General features: G+C 45.9%; 1 protein-coding gene across 1 annotated transcript in view; it reads left to right on the plus strand.

The window, feature by feature from the left end:
- The window catches only part of LOC129705982 (uncharacterized), a 39,639-nt gene extending 25,450 nt beyond the window's left edge, over positions 1-14,189 (plus strand). The window contains exons 8-12 of the mRNA XM_055649957.1: positions 1,028-1,339; positions 4,944-5,267; positions 9,701-10,012; positions 10,613-10,921; positions 12,464-14,189. Coding sequence (XP_055505932.1) covers positions 1,028-1,339; positions 4,944-5,267; positions 9,701-10,012; positions 10,613-10,920 — 1,256 coding nt within the window. The 3' untranslated portion in view covers position 10,921; positions 12,464-14,189. The remainder of the gene's footprint in view (positions 1-1,027; positions 1,340-4,943; positions 5,268-9,700; positions 10,013-10,612; positions 10,922-12,463) is intronic.
- Positions 14,190-23,745: the final 9,556 nt, after the last annotated feature.

The following is a 23,745-nucleotide window of genomic DNA, read 5'->3' on the forward strand; positions in this document are numbered from 1 at the left end:
TATGGAATAGCCAATGGAGTTTAATGCAGATCAATACAGTTTGTATGTTCTCCTTATGACTGTGTGGGTTTTCTCTGGGTGCTCTGGTCTCCCACACTTCAAAGACCTACAGATGTGTAGGTTAGTTGGCTTTTGTAAATTGTAAATTGCCCCGTGTGGAGGATTGTGGTAGAGTATGGGGCGATCGATGGTCGGCATGGACTCGGTTGGCTGAAGAGCCGGTTTCACTCTGTATCTCCAAAGTCTAAAGTGCCAGGTGCTGCATATTTGGTAAATCAAACCAAGGCAGAACCTTACAATGAATGGTAGGACCCTGGGAAATGTTGTAGAACAGAGGGACCTGGGAGTGCAGGTGCGTTGTTCCCTGAAAGTGGTGTCGAAGGTAGATAGGGTAATAAAGAAGGATTTTGGTACATTGGCCTTCATTTGTCATGGTATTGAGGATAGAAAGTTACAGTTGTACAAGTTGTTGGCGAGGCAACATTTAGTTGTTCAGTTTTGGTCACCCTGCTATAGGAAGGATGTCACTAAGCTTCAAGGAGTGAAGAGAAGATGTATGTGGATGTTGCTGGGACTTGAGGGCCTGAGCAAGAGGGAGAGTTTGAGCAGGTTAGAACTTTTTTTTGGAGCACAAGTTGGCTGATCTTATAGAGGCGTCTTTTACATAGGATAGGGGAATCAACAAACTGGTGGCATAGGTTTAAAGTGAAAGGGGCAAGATTTAGTAGAAATCTGAGGGGAAACGTTTTCAATCAGAAGGTATTGGGTGTGTGGAAAGAGTGCCAGAGGAGGTAGTTGAGACGGGTACTATAACAACATTTTAAAGACTTGAACAGATAGATACATGGATCGGAAAGGTTTAAAGGGATACAAGCCAAATGTCTATAAATGGGATGAGCTGAGATGGGGCATCTTGGTTGTGGACAAGCTTGACTGATGGGCCTATTTCCGTGTTATATGACTCGAACAAAAATCCCTGCAGAATGTCTGAACCTTTCACAGCTTTTTCCTTCCCCTTTCTCTTCAGCAATCCCAGAATGTGAAGACATTAAGTTGGCGCCGGAAATCCCAATTGCAGAAGAATTTGCTGTTTCAACCTGCAGGATACATTCCTTCTTCCCAAAGAACATTACAGTTACTTGGAAAATGGATAACAAACTAATGCAGGAAACTAAAGCTGAAAATGAACCCACCTTGGGCCCCGATGGTCGTTATAGCTTCACAGATCTTCTGAAGTTCATCCCTGCGAGAGAAGACCTTGGAAAGATATTAACCTGCAAATTCCAGCATGAAAGTATCATCGGCGCAAAAAGAACTGACCATAAATTGGATAAACTGAGTAAGGGAATGTTTTATTTATTTTTTATTTTGAAAGATTGAATATCGGAGTCCATTGTTGATCATTTACCTAGAGTGATAGAGCATGGAAACAGGCCCTTTGGCCCAACTTGCCCACACCAGCCAACATGTCCCAGCTACACTAGTCCACCCCTGCTTGCATTTGGTTCATATCCCTCCAAACCTGTCCTAACCATGTACCTGTTTAACTGTTTCTTAAACATTGGGATAGTCCCAGCCTCGACTACCTCCTCTGGCAGCTCGTTCCACACACCCACCACCCTTTGTGTGAACACGTAACCCCACAGATTTCTATCAAATCTTTTCCCCTTCACCTTCAACCTATGTCCTCGATTCACCTAATCTGGGCAAGAGACTCTGTGCATCTACCTGATCTATTCCTCTCATAATTTTATACACCTATATAAGATCACCCTTCACCGCCCCAGCACTTCAAGGTCCAAGTTATATAAAGGAATATATATAGGAGGATAGTCAAATAAGAATATAAAGCAGGATAGTAAAAGCTTCTTTAGGTATGTGAAGAGGAAAAAAGTACTTAAGACCAAAGTTGGACCCTTGAAGACTGAAAAAGGTGAATTTATTATGGGGAACAAGGAAATGGCAGATGAGTTGAACAGGTACTTTGGATCCATCTTCACTAAGGAGGACACAAACAATCTTCCAGATATACTACTGGCCAGAGGATCTGGAGTGACGGAGGAACTGAAGGAAATCCACATTAGGCAGGAAATGGTGTTGGGTAGACTGATGGGACTGAAGGCTGATAAATCCCCAGGGCCTGATGGTCTGCATCCCAGGGTACTTAAGGGAGTGGCTCTTGAAATCGTGGATGCATGGTGATAATTTTCCAATGTTCTATAGATTCAGGATCAGTTCCTGTGGATTGGAGGGTAGCTAATGTTATCCCACTTTTTAAGAAAGGAGGGAGAGAGAAAACAGGGAATTATAGGCCAGTTAGCCTGACATCCGTGGTGGGGAAGATGCTGGAGTCAATTATAAAAAATGAAATACCGGCACATTTGGATAGCAGTAACAGAATCGGTCTGAGTCAGCATGGATTTATGAAGGCTTGACTAATGTTCTGGAATTTTTTGAGGATGTAACTTGGAAAATGGACAAGGAGCCAGTGGATGTAGTGTACCTGGACTTTCAGAAAGCATTTGATAAGGTCCCACATGGGAGATTAGTGGGTAAAATTAGGGCACATCGTATTGGGGGTAGAGTGCTGACATGGATAGAAAATTGGTTGGCAGAGAGGAAACAAAGAGTAGGGATTAACGGGTCTCTTTCAGAATGGCAGGCTGTGACTAGTGGGGTACCGCAAGGCTCAGTGCTGGGACTGCAGTTATTTACAATTTACATCAATGATTTAGATGAAAGGATTCATAGTAACATTAGCAAATTTGCAGATGACCCAAAGCTGGGTGGCAGTGTGAACTGTGAGTAGGATGCTATGAGAATGCAGGGTGACTTGGACAGGTTGGGGGAGTGGGCAGATGCATGGCAGATGAAGTTTAATGCGGATAAATGTAAGGTTATCCACTTTGGTAGCAAAAACAGGAAGGCCGATTACTATCTAAATGGCGTCAAGTTGGGAAAAGGGGAAGCACAACGGGATCTGGGGGTCCTTGTTCATCAGTCAATGAAAGTAAGCATGCAGGTACAGAAGGCAGTGAAGAAAGCGAATTGCATGTTGGCCTTTATAACAAGAGGATTTGAGTATAGGAGCAAAGAGGTCCTTCTGCAGTTGTATAGGGCCCTAGTGCAACCACACCTGGAGTATTGTGTGCAGTTTTGGTCCCCTAATTTGAGGAAGGACATTCTTGCTATTGAGGGAGTGCAGCTTGGGTTTATAAGGTTAATTCCCGGGATGGCAGGACTGTCATATGCTGAGAGAATGGAGCTGCTGGGCTTGTACACTCTGGAGTTTAGAAGGATGAGAGGATATCTTATTGAAACATATAAGATTGTTAAGGGTTTGGACACACTAGAGGCAGGAAACATGTTCCCGATGTTGGGGGAGTCCAGAACCAGGGGCCACAGTGACAATTAAACACTTTTTTTCACAGAGAGTTGTGAGTTTGTGGAATTCTCTGCCTCGGTGGATACTTTGGATAAGTTCTCTGGATACGGTGAATAGGTTCTCGGGATACTTTCAAGAGAGCTAGATAGGGCTCTTAAAAATATCGGAGTCGGGGGATATGGGGAGGGCAGGAACGAGGTAGTGATTGGGGATGATCAGCCATGATCACATTAAATGGCGGTGCTGGCTCGAAGGGCCGAATGGCCTACTCCTGCACCTATTGTCTGAGTTCCAATCTTAAATTGCAAGAATTAGTGACAAACACAAAGTGCTGGAGGAACTCAGTGGAGTGGGCAACACCTCTGGAGAAAATTGATGGGTGATGTTTTGGGTCGGGACCCATCTTCAGACCGTTCTTCAGTCCCAATCCAAAACGTCATCTATCCATGTTCTCCAGAGATGCTACCTGACCTGCTGAGTTATTACTGAATACTCTCTAGAATTTAGGAGATTGAGAGGGGATCTTATAGAAACTTACAAAATTCTTAAGGGGTTAGACAGGCTAGATGCAGGAAGATTGTTTCCGATGTTGGGGAAGTCCAGGACAAGGGGTCACAGCTTAAGGATAAGGGGGAAATCCTTTAAAACCGAGATGAGAAGAACTTTTTTCACACAGAGAGTGGTGAATCTCTGGAACTCTCTGCCACAGAGGGTAGTTGAGGCCAGTTCATTGGCTATATTTAAGAGGGGGTCAGATGTGGCCCTTGTGGCTAAGGGGATCAGGGGGTATGGAGAGAAGGCAGGTACGGGATACTGAGTTGGATGATCAGCCATGATCATATTGAATGGCGGTGCAGGCTCGAAGGGCCGAATGGCCTACTCCTGCACCTATTTTCTATGTTTCTATGTTACTGCCATTTAATTTGGCCATTCAGCCTATCAAGTCTACTTCATCATCGATTCATAGTTGACCTATCTTTCCCCCTCAACCCCCTTCTCCTGCCTTCTCCCCATAACCCCCGACACCCGTACTAATCACCCCTGTCAACCCCCACCTTAAAAATATCCATTGACTTGGCTTCCACAGCCTTTTGTGGCAATGAATTCCACAGATTTCACACACTCTGACTAAATAAATTCTTCCTCATCTCCTTTGAAAAGATACATTGAAGTGTGATGATAATCCCGAAATGAAGGCGAGGAGCCCGGTGTTTCGGGAAGCATTTTATTTGCTGTCCTTCTCCTGACCAGACAAGTCTGCAAGAGAGAGATTGCACCTAAATGTCCTTTATCCCTGTAGCTAAGGGCCGCCCCCGGACTCATCCATGCCCGTGCCGAGGAGTTCGATAGTGGAAATGACCCGACTCTTGGGAGCCGTCACAACATCATTTTATTCTGAGGCTGTGGCCTGTGGTCGGAGAATCTCCCACTAGTAGAAACATCCTCTCCACATTCACTCCATGTCTATTTTATGTCTATCTTTGGTATAAACCAGCATCTGCATTTGCTTTTGTATTACATTCTATCCAAGAGTTAATGTTGTTTTGTTTTTTTGCAGCGTCTCCACCGTTATTGGACGACATGAAAATTGAACCACAAAATCCCAAACCAGGAGATTTGACAACATTCTCGTGCCATGCACGTGGCTTCTATCCAAAGGATGTTAAGTTCATGTGGTTCAAAAATGAGAAGATGATTGATGATAATGAGATCACTTTTACTGACCCAGAGATCGATAAAAACACTGGCTTCTTCTGCAGTGAAAGTCGGTGGAAGTATAAGATTTTACCTGATGACCATCAAATCAATTTCAAAGTTGAGGCTCTTCACTTTCAAACTGTTCATCGACCCGCTAAGGTCTTTCACACCTTACACCTTGGAGGTATGTCATAGTCATACAGCCTGGAAACGGGCCCAGTTGCTCAACTTGTCCACACCGACCAACATGTCCCATCTACACTAGTACCACCTGCTTACGTTTGGCCCATATCTCACTAAACCTGTCCTATCCAAGTACCTACCTAATTGTATACACCCACCACTCTTTGTGTGAGAAAGTTACCCCTCAGATTCATATTAAACCTTTCCCCCATTTACCTTGAATCTATGTCCCCTGGTTCTTGATTCCCTTTCTCTTGGCAAGCGACTGAGTCTACCTGCTCTATTCCTCTCATGATCTTGTCATGCGTTCATCATCTATTTTGTGGCTTGGACTAGTTTGGTTTCCCCGCCTTTTTCTTCTTCCTGTCTGAAGAAAGGTCCCAACTGTATATGATATTATGGAGACATATATAATGTCGACAGTCAGAACCTTATTCCCCAGGGTGGAAATACAAAGAATGCAAGGCATAGCTATTAATCGAGAGGTGGTAACTTTAACGGAGATGTGTGGGGCAAGTTTTTTTTTTAGACAGAGTGTGGTGGGTGTCTGGAATGAGCTGCTACGGGTAGTGGTGGAGGCAGATACGGTGGCGGTGTTTAAATTGCATTTAAATAGGCACATGGATATGCAGGGAATGGAGGGATAGGGTTCAATTATCGGTCGATGAGATCAGTTTAGCTCGGCACCATGTTCGGCACAAACGTCATAGGCCGAAGGTCCCGTTTCTGTGGTGTACTGTTCTATGTAACCTGAAAAATCTTTTGTCCATGTTGGCCACAGATGCTGCCTGACCCACTGAGTTGCTCCAGCACTTTGTGCTATTACTGCAATAATTTTATCTGATGAGTTCTCCTGGGCTTCTAAGCATTGTACTGCAATAAAATTTAATCAGGTTATAGAAGTTCTTGAACACACAACGGCCTGCAAATGCAGGTTTACAAAAAAAGCCACACAGTGCTGAAGTAACTCATCGGGTCAGGCAGCATCTCTGGAGAGCATGGGTGGAAGACCATTCTTCAGATTGATTGTTGGGGGGGGGGGGGGAGAAAGCCAGAAAAAAGGTGGGGAGGTGACGAAGCCTGGCAAGTGTTAGGTGGATACATGTGAGGGGATGGGTTTGATTATCAGATGCGGTGGACAAAGGCTAGGGATGAAAAGGTGACAAAAGAGTGTCAAAAAAAGAGAGACGAGGAGTGAAAGTTTTTTCAAAGAACTTTGATATTTGAAGAAAAACCTAGTTGGGAAATGTGGCGACTCTTGTGTAGGCCATTCGGCTCATCAAGTCTACTCCGCCATTCAATCATGACTGATCTCTCTCTCCATCTTAATCTCATTCTCCTGCCTTCTCCCCATAACCCCTGACAACCGTATTAATCAAGAACTAATCAAATGTAATCTACTATTCTGACACTCTTGTAGTTAGGTTTGTTAGTGTATATATGTAGTAAGATTCTATTAGATTGTATGCAAAAGAAGAATTTGACTGTACCTAGCTATAGACTTGTGACAATAACTTACAGGTCCACCATTAATTTCCCCGCACCCTTGGTTCCAGAGCCTTGCTGGATTATCTGTTTTGCTGGACCAATAGAGGTCACAGCCTCTGAGACGAGTCTAGCGGTACCGGAACGGTCCACCTAGGCCGCTGACACCTGCCTCGGAAGTTGGCTTTGGGGACAGATCTGCCGGCCACAGGGGGAAAATGTCTCGCCAGTCGGCCGCGGAAGTCATGATGAGGTCGAGGTCGGCTGTTTCACCAAGCCGAGGCTTCACATTTTTGGGGTGACTTCCCAGGGGTGGGTTGGGAGGGGGGGGGGGGGGGGGGGGGGGGGGGGGAAATAAAAAGTGCACTCTCCTAATTTTGTCTGGATTAAAGGTGTTGTTCCACCAGGTGCTGGAAAATCAGTGGTGAACCTGTACCTTTGATCCTGTTGCAATGTGAAGCCAAAGCGAGGGATACAGGTGGAAGGGGAGGGGTGAGATAATAGGATAAATGGATGTGTACCAGTGTGGGGCACTGTGAGGAGAAGGGGACATCTTATTACCCAGCATTGCACAAGGTTAAGGGCGGACTTGATAGAGGTCTTATAATGATGAGAGGGATAGACAGAGTTGACGTGGATAAGCTTTTTTCCGTTGAGAGTAGGGAAGATTCAAACAAGAGGACATGATTTGAGAATTAGGGGACAGAAGTTTAGGGGTAACATGAGGGGGAACTTATTTACTCAGAGAGTGGTAGCTGTGTGGAAGGAGCTTCCAGTGGAAGTGGTGGAGGCAGGTTCGTTTTTATCATTTAAAAATAAATTTGATAGATATATGGACGGGAAAGGAATGGAGGGTTATGGTCTGAGTGCAGGTAGATGGGACTAGGGGAGAATAAGTGTTCGGCATGGACTAGAAGGGCCGAGATGGCCGATTAGGAAAAGGGGAGATGCAACGAGACCTGGGTGTCATGGTACACCAGTCATTGAAAGTAGGCATGCAGGTGCAGCAGGCAGTGAAGAAGGCGAATGGTATGTTAGCATTCATAGCAAAAGGACTTGAGTGTAGGAGCAGGGAGGTTCTACTGCAGTTGTACAGGGTCTTACTGAGATCACACCTGGAGTATTGCGTACAGTTTTGGTCTCCTAATCTGAGGAAGGACATTCTTGCCATAGAGGGAGTACAGAGAAGGTTCACCAGGCTGATTCCTGGGATGTCAGGACTTTCATATGAAGAAAGACTGGATAGATTTGGCTTGTACTCGCTAGAATTTAGAAGATTTGGGGGGGATCTTATAGAAACTTACAAAAACAAGATGCAGGAAGATTGTTCCTGATGTTGGGGAAGTCCAGAACAAGGGGTCACAGTTTAAGGATAAGGGGGAAATCTTTTAGGACCGAGATGAGTGTTGAATCTTTGGAATTCTCTGCCACAGAATGTAGTTGACGCCAGTTCATTGGCTATTTTTAAGAGGGATGTGGCCCTTGTGGCTAAAGGGATCAGGAGGTATGGAGAGAAGGCAAGTACAGGATACTGAGTTGGATGATCAGCCATGATCATATTGAATGGCGGTGCAGGCTCGAAGGGCCGAATGGCCTACTGCTGCACCTATTTTCTTTGTTTCTATGTTTCCGTGCTGTAATGATTATATGGTTAAGTCAATGTTCATACAACCATCCTACCAACAATTAGTGAGCAGTCCTGACCAAAGATCCTATAGCGGAGCAAGATAGGCTACTCCTGCGAAATGCAATGGGCTGACGTGTAGTACGCTATGGAGGGGATCCTGGGCATTTTTCCCCGCCCATTTTAGTAACCGGAGCCTACCTGACCCGACCCGACTCGCAGTGTAATCAATGTTGCGGGGGAACAGTTTGTGTGTGTGATATAGGGTTAGATTCATAATTCTGTTAGTTCATACTTCTGTTCATTCTTGTTAAAGAATTAAATGTTTATAAACACACAGACATGAATGTGATATAAATGTATATACTCATATAACACACAGAATTATAGTTCTTCTGATTTTTATATCCAATAATGAACTTTATTTCAGACTAGACAAGGGACATTAAATAAGAAACATTGTAAACCTCCCCGCAACTTCACACACACTAAGCCCTAATCCCCCCCCCCCAGCACTCCCTTGCCTCCCCCCACACTACAATGTCTCCCCCCCTATGCCGTAGTCCCTTAACCCACCAGCCCTCAGCCCTCAACCCCACATCTCTCCCCATGCTTTCTGCACCCCAGGCCCCTACCCCACCTCTCTCTCCCAAAGATCTTATACCGGAGCTCCGCTATAAGATCTTTGCTCTCTCCCTCCCCTGGCCCTACCTAACCTTCCTGCGCCACCACTACCCCACTTGCACTACTCTCTTCCTCTCTCCCCGCTGCCCCGGGCCGCGCACCCCTCTTCCCGCTGCCCCAGACCGCACACCCCCCTCTCCCCGGGCCGTGCACCCCTTCTCCCCAACCAAGTCAGAGACTTGCGAAGATACGGGAGCGGAGGTGGAAGCAAAGATCCGATCTTTGGCCGGAAGCAAGATGGCGGAACAAGATGGCGTAGGCTGGTTGCTAAAATGAGTCCTATAATCACCCATGAATCTGCCCAGGAGTAGGCCATCTTGCTCTGCTATAAGATCTTTGGTCCTGACCTACCCTCTACCATCAGACTGTAATTGATCAGACTTTACTGTACTTTATATTGCACTAAACTATATTCAAGTTACTCCCTGTATCCTGTATCTACACCGAGGATGGCTCTAATGCAATCACGTATAGCCTGTCCACTGACTGGAGAGCACACATACTTCGGTACACGTGACAACAAAACTAAAATAAATGCCAGTTTGAGTGCAATTGTTCTGGGAAAAGGCAGATTTGTTTACCGCAACTGCACTATAATACAATTGGGCAATATCTAAACTTTGCTTTATTTTTCCAAATAGGAACTCCAATGCTTTCTGATATCATTCTTGAGCCAGAAACTCCATTCTATGGCCAGCCTCTAGTTCTTAAATGCAACGTGACCAATTTTTCTCAGAATGGAATCTCCACCAATTGGCTAATGGACAATGAACCTATTTTGAAAGGAGTCAGGAATACAGACCCCAGGGAGGAACAAGATGGATTTTATCAGTTGTGCTCCTGTCTGGACCTGACACCCACAGCTTTACATTACAACAAGAAACTTGTCTTTGAGGTGAAAAATGAAGTTACATCTGAAGTTATTACCAAACACTTATATTTACCACTTCCAGGTAAGTGAAACTGGTGGGAAGCCTTAACTTAAAAAAATTGTTAACAAGGATGGAATTGATCAGTCGGGTACTAAGGTTTTAAAAGAAAACTTTGGGTGGCGCAGAGGTGGAGTTGTGGACTTGCAACACCAGAGACTCGGATTCGATCCTGACCTCAGGTGCTATCTATGCTGAGTTTGCATGTTCTCCCCTTGACCGAGTGGGCTTCCTCCGGGTGCTCTGGTTTCCTCCCACAACCCAAAGACCTGCAGGTTTGGAGGTTAATTGGCTTTGGTAAAATTGTAAAGTGCCCCTTGTGTGTAGGTTAGGGCTAGTGAATGGGCTGATCGCTAGTCGGCTTACTCAGTGGGCCGAAGGCCCTGTTTCCACTATGTATCTCCAAAGTCTAAAGTAAAAGTTAATTGGCCTCTGTAAATTGTCCCCTACTGTACAGGGAGTGGATGAGAAAATGGGATAACATAGAACTAGTGTGAACATGTTAGCGATGGCCAGCGTGGATTAGCTAGGCCTAAGAGCCCAGCTTGCTGTATTTCTGAACTAAACTATCCACTGTCGAAAGTGAGACCATCTCAATATGTGCATATTCTACTCTATTTTAAGGTAATTCCCCCAATGTGTCTGAAATCAACCGCAAAGCTCAAGAGGAAAGCACAGTGGCATCTTTCACGGTTTCGTTGACTGATTATGTACCTCAGAAAATTGAGGTGAAGTGGTTCAAAGGAGAACAACGCTATGTAGGGCCTGTCCATAATAGTCAACCTCAGGTTGCCACCACTGGCCTCTTCTCTTCAACAACAGAAATACAATTTATTCCAGAACCATGTGATCATGACTTGGAAATCAGATGTGAGATATTTCATCTGGAAACAAAGAAAAGGATTTACCGAAAGTGTCGCTTAACATTTTGAGGTAAATATGACATTGCCTCCAAAGCATGGTTTCGACAAGGCTAGGTTTTAAAATAGCTAGTTTCTTCCCAGCTGTTATCATGCAATTGAACCGTCATCTCACCAACTAGATTGCAGTCCTGACCTCCCTTCCAACTTTATCTTGCACTAAATGTTGTACCCTTTTAAATTTATGAGTCATGGGAGCAGAATTAGACCATTCGGCCCATTGAGTCTACTCCGCCATTCAATCATGGTTGGTGCATCTTTCACTCTCAACCCCATTCTCCTGCCTTTATCTGTTCACTTTGGACAGTTTGATTTTACCATGCATAGTCTTTCCGCTGACTAGTCTTCTACTGACTGGATAGCATGCAACAAAAAACATTTCACTGTACCTCGGTACATGTGACAATAAACTAAACTAAACCATTGGATCATATAGCCATTCCTGGCAAAATGTCATGTAATCAATGTGCTGGAGTGACTCAGTGGGTCAGGCAGCATCTATGGAGAACATGCATAGGGATGACGTTTTCGGTCGGTCCCTCCTTCAGATTGATTGTGCTGGGTGGAGGAAATCTCATAAACTATCATGTCGGAAGGAACTGAGGCTGATTGACTGTCGGTACCTGTACCTGGTTTACAGGTACCTGTAATACCTGTAAACTCCATTATCATATCTGCCTCCACCACCACCACCACCACGGGCAGCTATGAAGGCTCCACCATACTCTGTATAAAAAAAACCTCACCCCGTACATCTGCTTTAAACTCCTTAAATCTCCTTTAAACTGGCTACTCGCGCTTTCAAGCTACGGCCTCTTATATTATATATGCCTCTCATCATTTTATATACTTACTAGACTAAGTGGGACCCATTGGGTGACCTGTTTGGGGCGGGGCTGGGCTGCTTGGGGCTGGGCTACTTGGGGCAGGGCTGCTTGGGGCGGGGCTGGGTTGCTTTGGGTCCCTCCGAAAGTCCGGTTGGAAACCTTCCGCTGGCCACCCTTATAAATACGCGATGGCGCAGGAAGGGGCCGATCGTCACGGAGAGTGACGGGAAGAGACTAACCCGCGCGGCGCTGACTGTCAGGTGAAGAGATCGATCTGCGCACGCGCGGTTTTTAAGATTTATAAACCTCGCTAACATTTACGACATTCAACCAATCTGAACGAAACTTGGTGCAATCGCAGCACAGGAGAACGGTGAGTGAACTGGCGAAAAATCATAGCGTTATCGCGAACCATTTTTGCGTAAATAGAATGACCGCCAAACCGGAAGATAAAAAGATCAGAGTTTTATGTATGTGTAGATAGATAGAATATATCAGGTTTCCCCTCAATCTCTGTCGTTCCAGAGAATACAATTCAAGTTTGTTCAATCTTTCCGTGTTGGTAATGTGCCTAATTCAGGCTGTTAACCACAATGACCTTGCAGTTTGATGCAAGGCAAGGAGATCATAAAAATGTAGGTGTGTTAGGGTAACTAACACAGCAGTGCGTGATGTGAACATTCTTGGGTTTTGTTGAAGGGACATTGACTCTTTTTCTCTCTCCACAGATGCTGCCTGGTCTGCTGACTATTTCCAGAGGGATTTTGTAACAATATGTAAAGTTAACTTTAAATCTTGCCATAAGCTGTGAGCCTTGGAGGAGTTGGAGGATCAATCACTGTAGCAGTTTTGGGAACTAAGGAGCAAACTAAAAAAGGAGACCAGAAGGGCAAAAGAGGGCCAGGAGATAGCACTGGCCGGCAGCATAAAAGACAATCCCAAAAGATTTTATGAATACGAAAGTGGGAATTAGAGAGAGAGTGGGACCTCTCAGGAATAAAGCGGTCATCTCTGTGTGGAGCCACAGGAGATGGGCAAGGTGCTCAATGAGTATTTCTCCTCTGTATTAACCAAGGAGAAAGACAGTAGGACAGAAGAAATTGGAGCAGTCACTGGAAGTATCATGAGAGCAGTCAGGGTTATCGTCGAGGAAGTACTGAAGGTACTGACGTATTTAAAGGTAGACATGTATATGTTAAATCTATCAGATACTAGACCAAGTGCAGATCCGTTGGGTCTGCTCCCCCAATGGTGTGATCCCCCAACCCAATGTTCCACCATGCACCCGTCTCCTCCAACGGAACTGAACCCGTTCCCAAATGTAAGATTCCAGCACTCCCCTGCCTCCCTCAGCAGTGGATTTAAAAAAAATTCCAATTGCACCTCCCCTGCCCGCTGCAGCAGTTCCAATTGCAATACCAATGGGCCCTCCCCCTCCTGTTGAAGCACTTGCTGTGCTATCCCATTGAGGTGAAAAGTTCAGAGTGTTCCTGTCTTGCAACTTTGTTTTGAAGTGTGTTGGAAGTTGATAGGAAGGAGCAGCCGTCAACGAATCAAAAGGCAGAAAGGCAGCCAGACGGCAGGCGGCAGCCACACAGTTTTAATATATAATAGATATCCGAGAACATTGCGTGAAACTAGAGAGGAAATTGCGGGAGCCCTTGTTGAAATTTACGTGTTGTCCTTAAATACAGGAGAGGTGCTTGAGGATTGGAGAGTGGCAAATGGTGTGCCTCTTCAAGAAGGGCTGCAGGGAAAATGCTGGGAACTATAGGCCAGTGAGCTCAACATCTGCAGTTGGTACGTTACTGGAGAGTATTCTGAGGAATGGGATATCCTGGCATTTAGACTGTCAAGGCTGATTAGGGATAGTCGGCATGGTTTTGTACATGAGAGGTCATCTCACAAATCTGATTGATTTTTTTGAAGACATGAGCAAAAAGATTGAATGTGCACATGGACTGCACATGGACTTCGACAAGCTGCCGCATGGTAGGCTACTCCAGAAGGTTATATCTCATGGGATCCAAGGAGAGATAGCTGAATGGATAGCAAATTGGCTCCCTGGAAGGAAGCAGAGGGTGATAGTGGAAGGTTGCTTCTCAGAATAGAGGCCTGTGACTAGTGGTGTGCCACAGGGTTCGGTGCTGGGCCCGTTACTGTTTGTCATCTGCATTAACGATTTGGATGAGAACATACACGGCAAGATTAGCATGTTTGCTAATGATATAAAAGTTAGTGTTTTTGCAGATAGTGAAGATGGTTGTGAACAATTGCAGCAGGGTCTGGAACGATTGGTCAGGTGGGCGGAGGAATGGTTGATGGAATTTAATACAGAGAAGTGTGAGGTGTCGAACAAGGGCAGGCCTCTGGGTTGTGTTGTAGAGCAGAGAGATCAAAGTGTGCAAGAGTACAAGTGCATGATTCCTTGAAGGTTGAGTCGCAGGTAGATAAGGTGGTCAAAAAGGCTTGGCACTTTGGCCTTCATCAGTCAGTTGCAGTTTGGAGGTCGTGTTGCAGTTGTATAAGACGTTGGTGAGGCTGCATTTTGAGCATTGTTTTTAGTTCTGGGCAAAATGTTCCATGAATGATGTTGGCAAGCTGGAAAGGATACAGAAAGGATTTACGAGGATGTTGCCAGGACTAGATGATGTGAACTATAGGGAGAGGTTAAGTAGGCTGGGTCTCTATTCCATGGAGCGTAGGAGAATGAGGGGTGATCTTATAGAGGTATACAAAATCATGAGAGGAATAGATCGGGTAGATGCACATGATATATACATCTGTTGCTTCCAATTGCTGCCAATACACAGCATATTTTAATTCAGAGCAATTTGATATTGGCAAGTTAGGTGAGATCATGACTCATCTTTGAGATTTACAGGAGCGTTCAGGAGCTTCCAACGGAATATCTAACTCATAGCATATAATGTACATAGAACAGCACAGCATAGGTACAGGCCCCACGGCCCACCAAGTCTGTGTCAAACATGATGCGAAGACTTAATTAATCTCTGCCTGCATGTGCTCCATATCCTTCCGTTCCCAGTATATCTAAAAGCCTGTTAAACGCCACTATGGTATCTGCCTCTACTGCCACTCCTGGCAGCATGTTCCAGGCACCCACCTCCTCTGCAGAAAAACCTGCCCTATACTTCCTTTAAACTATTACACTTCCAACCTTCGAGCTATGCCCCCTAATATTTGATATAATGTTGGATATACATTTACTGATGATAACTGTAAGGTGCAGATACTCCATTCTGTAAAATTAAGGCCACAAAAGACCAGACATTTCGTGTAAAATTATCCCTCATCTCACTGTTACAATTCTTCCCATTACATTCCATTCCATTCAAACATTATGTTCAAATGCCATTGACAAAAAGGTCAACTTTTTTTTCCCCAGTTGGAGAATCTAGAACCAGAGGACACAGGTTTAAGGTGATAGGGGAAAGATTTAAACGGTAACTGAGGGACAGCTGTATCACACAGAGGGTAGTGGGTGTATGGAACGAGCTGCCAGGCAAGCTAGTTGACTGATTTACTGATCTGAAGAAGAATCGCGTCCAGAAACGTCATCTCTCCATTCCCTCCAGAGATGTTGCCTGACCTGCTGAGTTCCTCCAGAACTTTATGTTTTGTTATCATCCTGAGTATTAATGATGTAACCTGTAAATGCTTAAAAGTTGAAATACATTTTAAAAGCATTTCAGATGCAATCTCAATATATTTTCAAAATCATTATTTTATCCCAGTCTTCCCAAAAGATTTGCTTAATGTTTCCATTATACTCAAATATTTGAGGATTTAAATGTTTGTTGTGTAGGTGATTTTGAATGTTTTCTGTAAAGATGATGTTTTTCATTAAAATATTTGCTATTAAATAACAATGCATTCCTAGAGTATTTTAGTTCTTTTCTTACATATCTTGACCTAAATGATTTCAAAGCTATTTATGTTGCATAATTACTTGAAATAACCTATTCCATATTGAAAAATGGCCAAGAGATGCTGAATATTGGTTAAACATATTGGTTAATTTGTTTATTGTTTTGCGCTCTTATTGAGGATTAGATAACTATGATGGGCAATCCTGGACATCAAATATGTCTCATTTGACAACACAAGGAACTGCAGACACTGGAATCTTGAGTAAAACACAAAGTGCTGGAGGAACTCATTGGGTCTGGCAACATTTGTGGAGGGAATGACATTTCACGTCAGGACCCTTCAGACTCATGAAACATCATGTGTCCATTTCCTCCATGGATGCTGCCTGACCTGCTAAGTTCCTCCAGAACCTTGTGATTTACTCGTGACTTATTTGACATCCAGTAGGAGACAAGATCGTTTTACACCAAGCTGGAGTAACAGCGGTACAGGCAGCATCTCCGGAGTGAAGGAATGGGTGACATTTTCGGGTCGAGACCCTTCTTCATTCTGAAGGGTTTCGACCTGAAACGTCACCCATTCCTTCTCTACAGAGATGCTGCCTGTCCCACTGAGTTACTGCAGCTTTTTGTGTCTATAGGGAGATTGCATGCAGTCGAGGTCACGACTCGTGACCCGTACTGTGGCCACGCAACGCCAACTGCAGTACACGCGATGAATTGCAGGTAAGCATTTACTATGGCTGGCAGTACAGCGGGCCCTTCTTCTGGCCCAGCATCCGGACTGGTTGCACAGCCGTGGACCCCGGGACGTCTATCCCCGCGGCCGGGGGTGGGAGGTGGAGGAGGAGGTGGTGGTGGTCGGGGGGGGGGGGGGGGGGGGGGAGGAAGAGGTCGGGGTGTCGGTGCAGTGATTGGGTGGGTGGAGGGAGCAGACCGTCCCCAACTCTGCTGCAGCTGACGTTGCCTGGAGCCGCGGCCACGCTCCACCCGTCCTTGCTCCACCCTCCCCGCTCCCCCGTCCCCGCTCCCCCGTCCCCGCTCTCCCCGGCCCCGTGTGTGGGCGATGCCGACGACACAGCCCCGGACAGTGCAGCCCACAGGGGGAGACGGGGCAGAGGGCGGCCATGGCCTGAGAGCGCTGACCTCAGGGGGGGGGGGGGGGGAAGAGTAGGGGCTGTACCGAGGGATGCGCTTCTTCGGCCGCTTACACCTTGGTGCTCAGATTCAGAGCAAAGATTTCCCGCTTTCAATTACAGTACCCACAAATATTTATAGCGCAAAAAATGACAAATACTGCTGTTTTTAACAGGTAAGAAGATACGAGTTCTGTGTGTTAACAGTGTGTGCCGGAAGCTGCCATGTCCTCCACATGGATTGAGCTGCTATGTGCGTCACGCCCTTTGACCCGATGACCTTGCGTGCAACCCCCCCCCATAGAAAATAGGTGCAGGTGCAGGCCATTCGGGCCTTCGTGCCAGCACCGCTTGGTTTTTAGCTTAAATCAGCATCTGCAGTTCCATCGTACACCAGCTTTTTACATTGTGCCTTTTAAAATTTCAGTTCTCACTTTGAACCACAAAGTTCCCCACAGATGTCAGGCCGGCACAGTGACACAACTGGTAGAGACCCGGGTCCGGCCCGGTCCGGACTAGTTCTGGGCCTGTTTCCGTGCTGCCTCTCTCAAATCAATTGACAAACTAGTTGACAGATGTTCAGTTATCATCACAACAATTCAATCGCCAGTTCTACATTCTCTACATTGTCCTTGTTCTTAGGAGTATAAACACTCAATGTAATTTGAATTTGCGGAGATTCTCGCAGGCGGGAGGTAGTCGGCTACCGAGTGCTCTCCCCAATGTCGGTTTCTGTTGACAAGAAACTCTCATTGGTCATCGCTCTGTCCGACTGCTCTCTCTGGCCATGGTGGCACAGCGGTAGAGTTGCTGCCTTACAGCGCCACAGACCCACCCGTGTTCCATCCTGACTACAGGTGCAGTCTGCATGCAGTTAGTACTTTCTCCCTGTGACCATGTGGGTTTTATCAGAGATCTCCCGTTTCCCCCCCAAGCTCCAAAGACATACAGGTTTGTAGGTTAATTGGCTTCAGTTAAAAAAAAATGTAAGTTGTCCCTAGTGTGTGTAGAATACTGTTAGTGTGCGGGGATTGCCCACCGGCGTGGACTCTGCGGGCCGAAGGGCCTGTTTCTGCACCCTATCTCTAAACTCTAAACTAAAATCTCTTTCCCTCTGTAATCTCTGCAGTCTGTATATCTGGGATCCAGCCACAAAATGCTGAAGTAACTCAGTGGGACAGGCAGCATCTCTGGATACAAGGAATGAGTGACGTTTTGGGTCGAGACATCTGGGATCAATATGTCCTCTCACTCTCCAATCTGTCTGCAATCTCTGTGTTTGATGTCTCTGTTCTCTGTGTTCTGTCGGTGATCTGTGTGTGTGTTATCTCTGTAATCTCCAAGATCTGAGATTTCTGCCTGTCTCTGTGATCTCTTGTTCTCTGTCTGTAATCTCTGTGATCTGTTGGGATCTCTGCCTGATCTCTCTTTGCCTGGGATCTTTGTCTATGGAAATAAATCGGTAGGCGGCGCGGCTCTGGCCAGCAGCGGCCTCTGCAGCCTGTCCGCGTTTTTATTAATTTTTGTCTGTGTTTTTATGTAGTGTTTGTTATTTTATGTTCCCTGTGTGTCTGGGGGGGTGGGGGTGGGGTGGGGTGGGGGGGGGGGGGTGGGGGGGTGGGGTGGGAGGGGGGGGGAAACTTTTTGAATCTTCCCTGCACTGAGACCCGACCTTTTCTCGTCGGGTCTCAGTCGTCGTTGAGGCCGTAACGAGGAGCGGCCTCCAACAGGAAGAAGCCGGGGACTCGGGTGTCGACTCACCTCACCGTCGCGGAGCTGGCCGGGTCCGGAGCGGTGGAGGAGCGCTGCCGCTGCTGCTGGTGCTGCTGCTGCTGCTGCTGCTGCTGCTGCTGCTGCTGCTGCTGCTGCTGCCGGAGAGTCGGAGGCTCTCTACAGGTCTGTGGACGATGGCGCCGAGCCCACGGCTCCCTGGGGGGAGACCGCTTTTCGGGGCTTCTGCGGCGGCGACTTCTCCCGCCCGAATTGCGGGGTTGAAGAGCTCCTGGAGCGGGGCCTGACACCACTGCCCCGCGCGGCTGGAATGGCTGCGGACTCTGCGAGCGCACACCGGGGGCTCCAACATCAAGACCCGGTGTGCGACCTCGCACCACCCGGCGTGGCTTTAATGGCCGCGGGACAATCGCCACTGCCAGCCGGGGGCTTTGACTTTGACTCTGACATCGGGGGGGGGGAGAGTGCAGTGGAGAGATACGTTTATTTGGCCCCCATCACAGTTATGTGATGGATGTTTATGTTAAATGTAATTATGTTGTGTCTGGGGTCTATTTGTGTGTTATGTATGGCTGCAGAAACGGCATTTCGTTTGGACCTCCAGGGGTCCAAATGACAAATAAATTGATTCTGATTCTCTTCTGATTCTTCTGATTCTAAATTCATTATCTCACTGTCTGAGATTTCTCTCTCTGTCTGGGATCTCCCTCTGTCTAGGGAAAGAGGTCCTTGCTCTGGCTGATGTCTCTGTTTGGGGAAAGAGACCTGCTTTCTGTCTCCGATCTCTCCCTGCCTGGGATAGGGGTTCTCCCTCTCCCTCTCCCTCTCCCTCTCCCCCTCCCCCTCCCGACTCTCCCCGGGCAGGCTGCGCTCCGTGAGACACAGCCTCTCCCCGCCCACCTGCGGCGAAAGTGAAACCAACACAGAGAGAGAAGGGAGAGAGGGGAGTGGGGAGAGAGGGGGGAGCGGGGGGAGAGGGGAGCGGTGAGAGCATTGAAGGGCCTGTTTCTCTGCTGTACTGTTGTATGTATAATGGTCAGTACAAAGATTACAGGCCGAAGGGCCTGATCCTGTGCTGTTCTATACGTTATGGGCAGCACGGATATTGTGGGCCAAAGGGTCTGAAACTGTACAGCATTATTTAAGATTCTTGGGGTTCCTGACAGGATAGTTGTTGCGATGATTTCGCTGGTGGGAAAGTCATGATTAAGTGGAAATAGCCACAAAGTAAGGAGTCAATCATAGAGCCGTACAGCACAGAAACAAGCCCTTCAGCCCAACTTGTCCATGCCGACCAAGACCCACATCGAAGCTAGTCCCTTTTGCCTGCGTTTGGTCTATATCTGTCAAAACACTTCCTATCCATATACCTATCTTTTAAATGTTATAGTACCGGTCTCAACTAACTCCTCTGGCAGCTTGTTCCATATATCACTGTGTGAAAGAAAGCGTTGCCCTTCAGCTTCTTACCCCTCACCTTAAACTTCTGCCCTCTAGTTCTTAATTCCCCTACTCTAATTCTGTGTATTCTATGCCCCACATGATTTTGTACACCTCTATAAGATCACCCTTCATCCTGCAAGGAATGAAGTCCTAGACTGCCCAAACTTTCCATGTAATACATGAAACATGAAGTTAAAGCGACGAGTGGAAAGACTTGGTGGAAAGATAGTCAGTCTCCGCCTATTGAAGTGGGAGGAGTTGTGTAGTTTGACAGAACTGGTTTGGCAAGTCAGAGTGCTGATTAACCTAAAACCCACATGTTGTTTTTGGGCGTGGAAGGAAACTCATGCAATCGCAGGGGGAACGTGCCAACTCTGTATGTAAATTGTCCCTAGTGTGTAGGATAGTGCCAGTGTGTGGGTATCACTGGTCAGCACAGACATTGTGGGCTGAAGGGTCTGTTTCCACACTGTATCTCTATAAAGTCTAATTAATTTAATGTAATGAACATGATTCCAAATTCAACTTATCTCCTCGGCCTGCATGTGATCCACACCCACCCAGTTACTGCACATCCGTGCCTATTTAAAAACCTGTCATATCTGCCTCCAGCAGCATGTTCCAGACACACACCACTCTCTGCATGCAAAAAAAAAAACTTGCCCTGCACAATTCCTTTCAACTTATATCACTGAAAAGAAAGAGATTAGTTAAAACAAATGTAGGTCCCTTGCAGTCAGAAACAGGTGAGTTGATCATGGGGAACAAGGATATGGAGGACCAATTGAATAACTACTTTGGTTCCGTCTTCACTAAGGAAGACATAAATAATCTGCCGGAAATAGCAGGGGACCGCGGGTCAAAGGAGTTGGAGGAACTGAATGAAATCCAGGTTAGTTGGGAAGTGGTGTTGGGTAAATTGAATGGATTAAAGGCCGATAAATCCCCGGGGCCAGATAGGCTGCATCCCAGAGTACTTAAGGAAGTAGCTCCAGAAATAGTGGATGTATTAGTAATAATCTTTCAAAACTCTTTAGATTCTGGAGTAGTTCCTGAGGATTGGCGGGTAGCAAACGTAACCCCACTTTTTAAGGAGAGAGAAAACGGGGAATTACAGACCAGTTAGTCTAACATCGGTAGTGGGGAAACTGCTAGAGTCAGTTATTAAAGATGGGATAGCAACACATTTGGAAAGTGGTGAAATCATTGGACAAAATCAGCATGTATTTACGAAAGGTAAATCATGTCTGACGAATCTTATAGAATTTTTCGAGGATGTAACTAGTAGCGTGGATAGGGGAGAACCAGTGGATGTGGTGTATCTGGACTTCCAGAAGGCTTTCGACAAGGTCCCACATAAGAGATTAGTATATAAACTTAAAGCACAAGGCATTGGGGGTTCAGTATTGATGTGGATAGAGAACTGGCTGGCAAACAGTAAGCAAAGAGTAGGAGTAAATGGGTCCTTTTCACAATGGCGGGCAGTGACTAGTGGGGTACCCCAAGGCTCAGTGCTGGGACCCCAGCTAGTTACAATATATATTAATGATCTGGATGAGGGAATTGAATGCAATATCTCCAAGTTTGCGAATGACACTAAGCTGGGGGGCAGTGTTAGCTGTGAGGAGGATGCTAGGTGACTTGGATAGGCTGGGTGAGTGGGCAAATGTTTGGCAGATGCAGTATAATGTGGATAAATGTGAGGTTATCCATTTTGGTGGCAAAAACAGGAAATCAGACTTTTATCTAAATGGTGGCCGATTAGGAAAAGGGGAGATGCAGCGAGACCTGGGTGGCATGGTACACCAGTCATTGAAAGTAGGCATGCAGGTGCAGCAGGCAGTGAAAAAAGCGAATGGTATGTTAGCTTTCATAGTAAAAGGATTTGAGTATAGGAGCAGGGAGGTTCTACTGCAGTTGTACAGGGTCTTGGTGAAACCACATCTGGAGTATTGCGTACAGTTTTGGTCTCCAAATCTGAGGAAGAACATTATTGCCATAGAGGGAGTGCAGAGAAGGTTCACCAGACTGATTCCTGGGATGTCAGGACTGTCTTATGAGGAAAGACTGGATAGACTTGGTTTATACTCTCTAGAATTTAGGAGATTGAGAGGGGATCTTATAGAAACTTACAAAATTCTTAAGGGGTTGGACAGGCTAGATCCAGGAAGATTGTTCCCGATGTTGGGGAAGTCCAGGACAAGGGGTCGCAGCTTAAGGATAAGGGGGAAATCCTTTAAAACCGAGATGAGAAAAACTTTTTTCACACACAGAGAGTGGTGAATCTCTGGAACTCTCTGCCACAGAGGGTAGTTGAGGCCAGTTCATTGGCTATATTTAAGAGGGAGTTAGATGTGGCCCTTGTGGCTAAAGGGATCCGAGGGTATGGAGAGAAGGCAGGTACAGGATACTGAGTTGGATGATCAGCCATGATCATATCGAATGGCGGTGCAGGCTCGAAGGGCCGAATAGCCTACTCCTGCACGTAATTTCTATGTTTCTATGTTTCTGTGTTTGCCCCTCTCATCTAGGCTTTCTAGTCTTTGACATTTTCACCCAGGGGTAAAAGGTTACCCTTTCCCTTTAGCCAGAAGGGCCACATCTAACTCCCTTTTAAATATAGCCAATGAACTGGCCTCAAGTACCTTCTGTGGCAGAGAATTCTACAGATTCACCACTCTCTGTGTGAAAAATGTTTTTCTCATCTCGGCCCAAAAAGACTTCCCCCCGATCCTGTGATCCATTTGTTCTGGACTTCCCCAACATCGGGAACAACCTTCTTGCACCTAGCCTGTCCAACCCCTTAAGAATTTTGTACGTTTCTATGCAATAGTGGTTTAAAACTGTATAAAGTACCTGTAAGGCATTCGATGTGCTGACTGGCGATAGATACGGATAAGAAAAGTGTTGACATCAAATGGGGCCTGAGCGATCCATAGTACAAACTATAGTCGACTGTAATAAAGTGTAATTGGGAAAATGATAGAGAAAGATTATTATCTGAGAAAAAGCATGGTGGCAGGGACAAGAAAAGGGTGAATATTAAAATGGAGTAATTATATTCATAGCCATGGCAAAGAACCAACATCAAAAGGTAAATATAACAGCATATAATTGACTAGGATGTGACTGAATGAATCCGCTCCATGTGAAATATATTTGTAGTACCTCTTGTGTTTTAAGAGGTAGTGTCCCATTAAGAAGTTGTGTGAGGGGACCTCTCAAACCCATTCATCTTTTATGCTTTGGACACTTGTTAGAAGCTTTCAACGTGGAAATTAACTGTTTATTCTTATTATATAAGGTTTGAATGAAGGAGATGTGCAAAGATGCTCCTAATTCTTTCATTTTTAATTGATTTCAGAAACTGGCCACGTGGAATCCAGGGTAAAGTGTTTGAAATGTGAGTTACGGATATGAATATTACGGATATGAGATGCCAACATTTCAGAAAGAAATCAGTATTTGGGGAAATTGTGATTAGTATACATTTGGACTATGTATTTGAAATTGTCATTTTGGAAGATAGATTAGACAATAGACAATAGGTGCAGGAGTAGGCCATTCGGCCCTTCAATTTACCCAATATCCCCTGACTCCGCTATCTTCAAGAGCCCTATCTAGCTCTCTCTTGAAAGTATCCAGAGAACCTGCCTCCACCGCCCACTGTGGCAGAGAATTCCACAGACTCACAGCTCTTGTTTTTCTGTGTGAAAATGTGTTTCCTCATCTCCGTTCTAAATGGCTTACCGCTTATTCTTAAACTGTGGCCCCTGGTTTTGGACTCCCCCAACATCGGGAACATGT

This window comes from Leucoraja erinacea, chromosome 18 (assembly GCF_028641065.1).
Source record: "Leucoraja erinacea ecotype New England chromosome 18, Leri_hhj_1, whole genome shotgun sequence".
NCBI lineage: Eukaryota > Metazoa > Chordata > Chondrichthyes > Rajiformes > Rajidae > Leucoraja > Leucoraja erinaceus.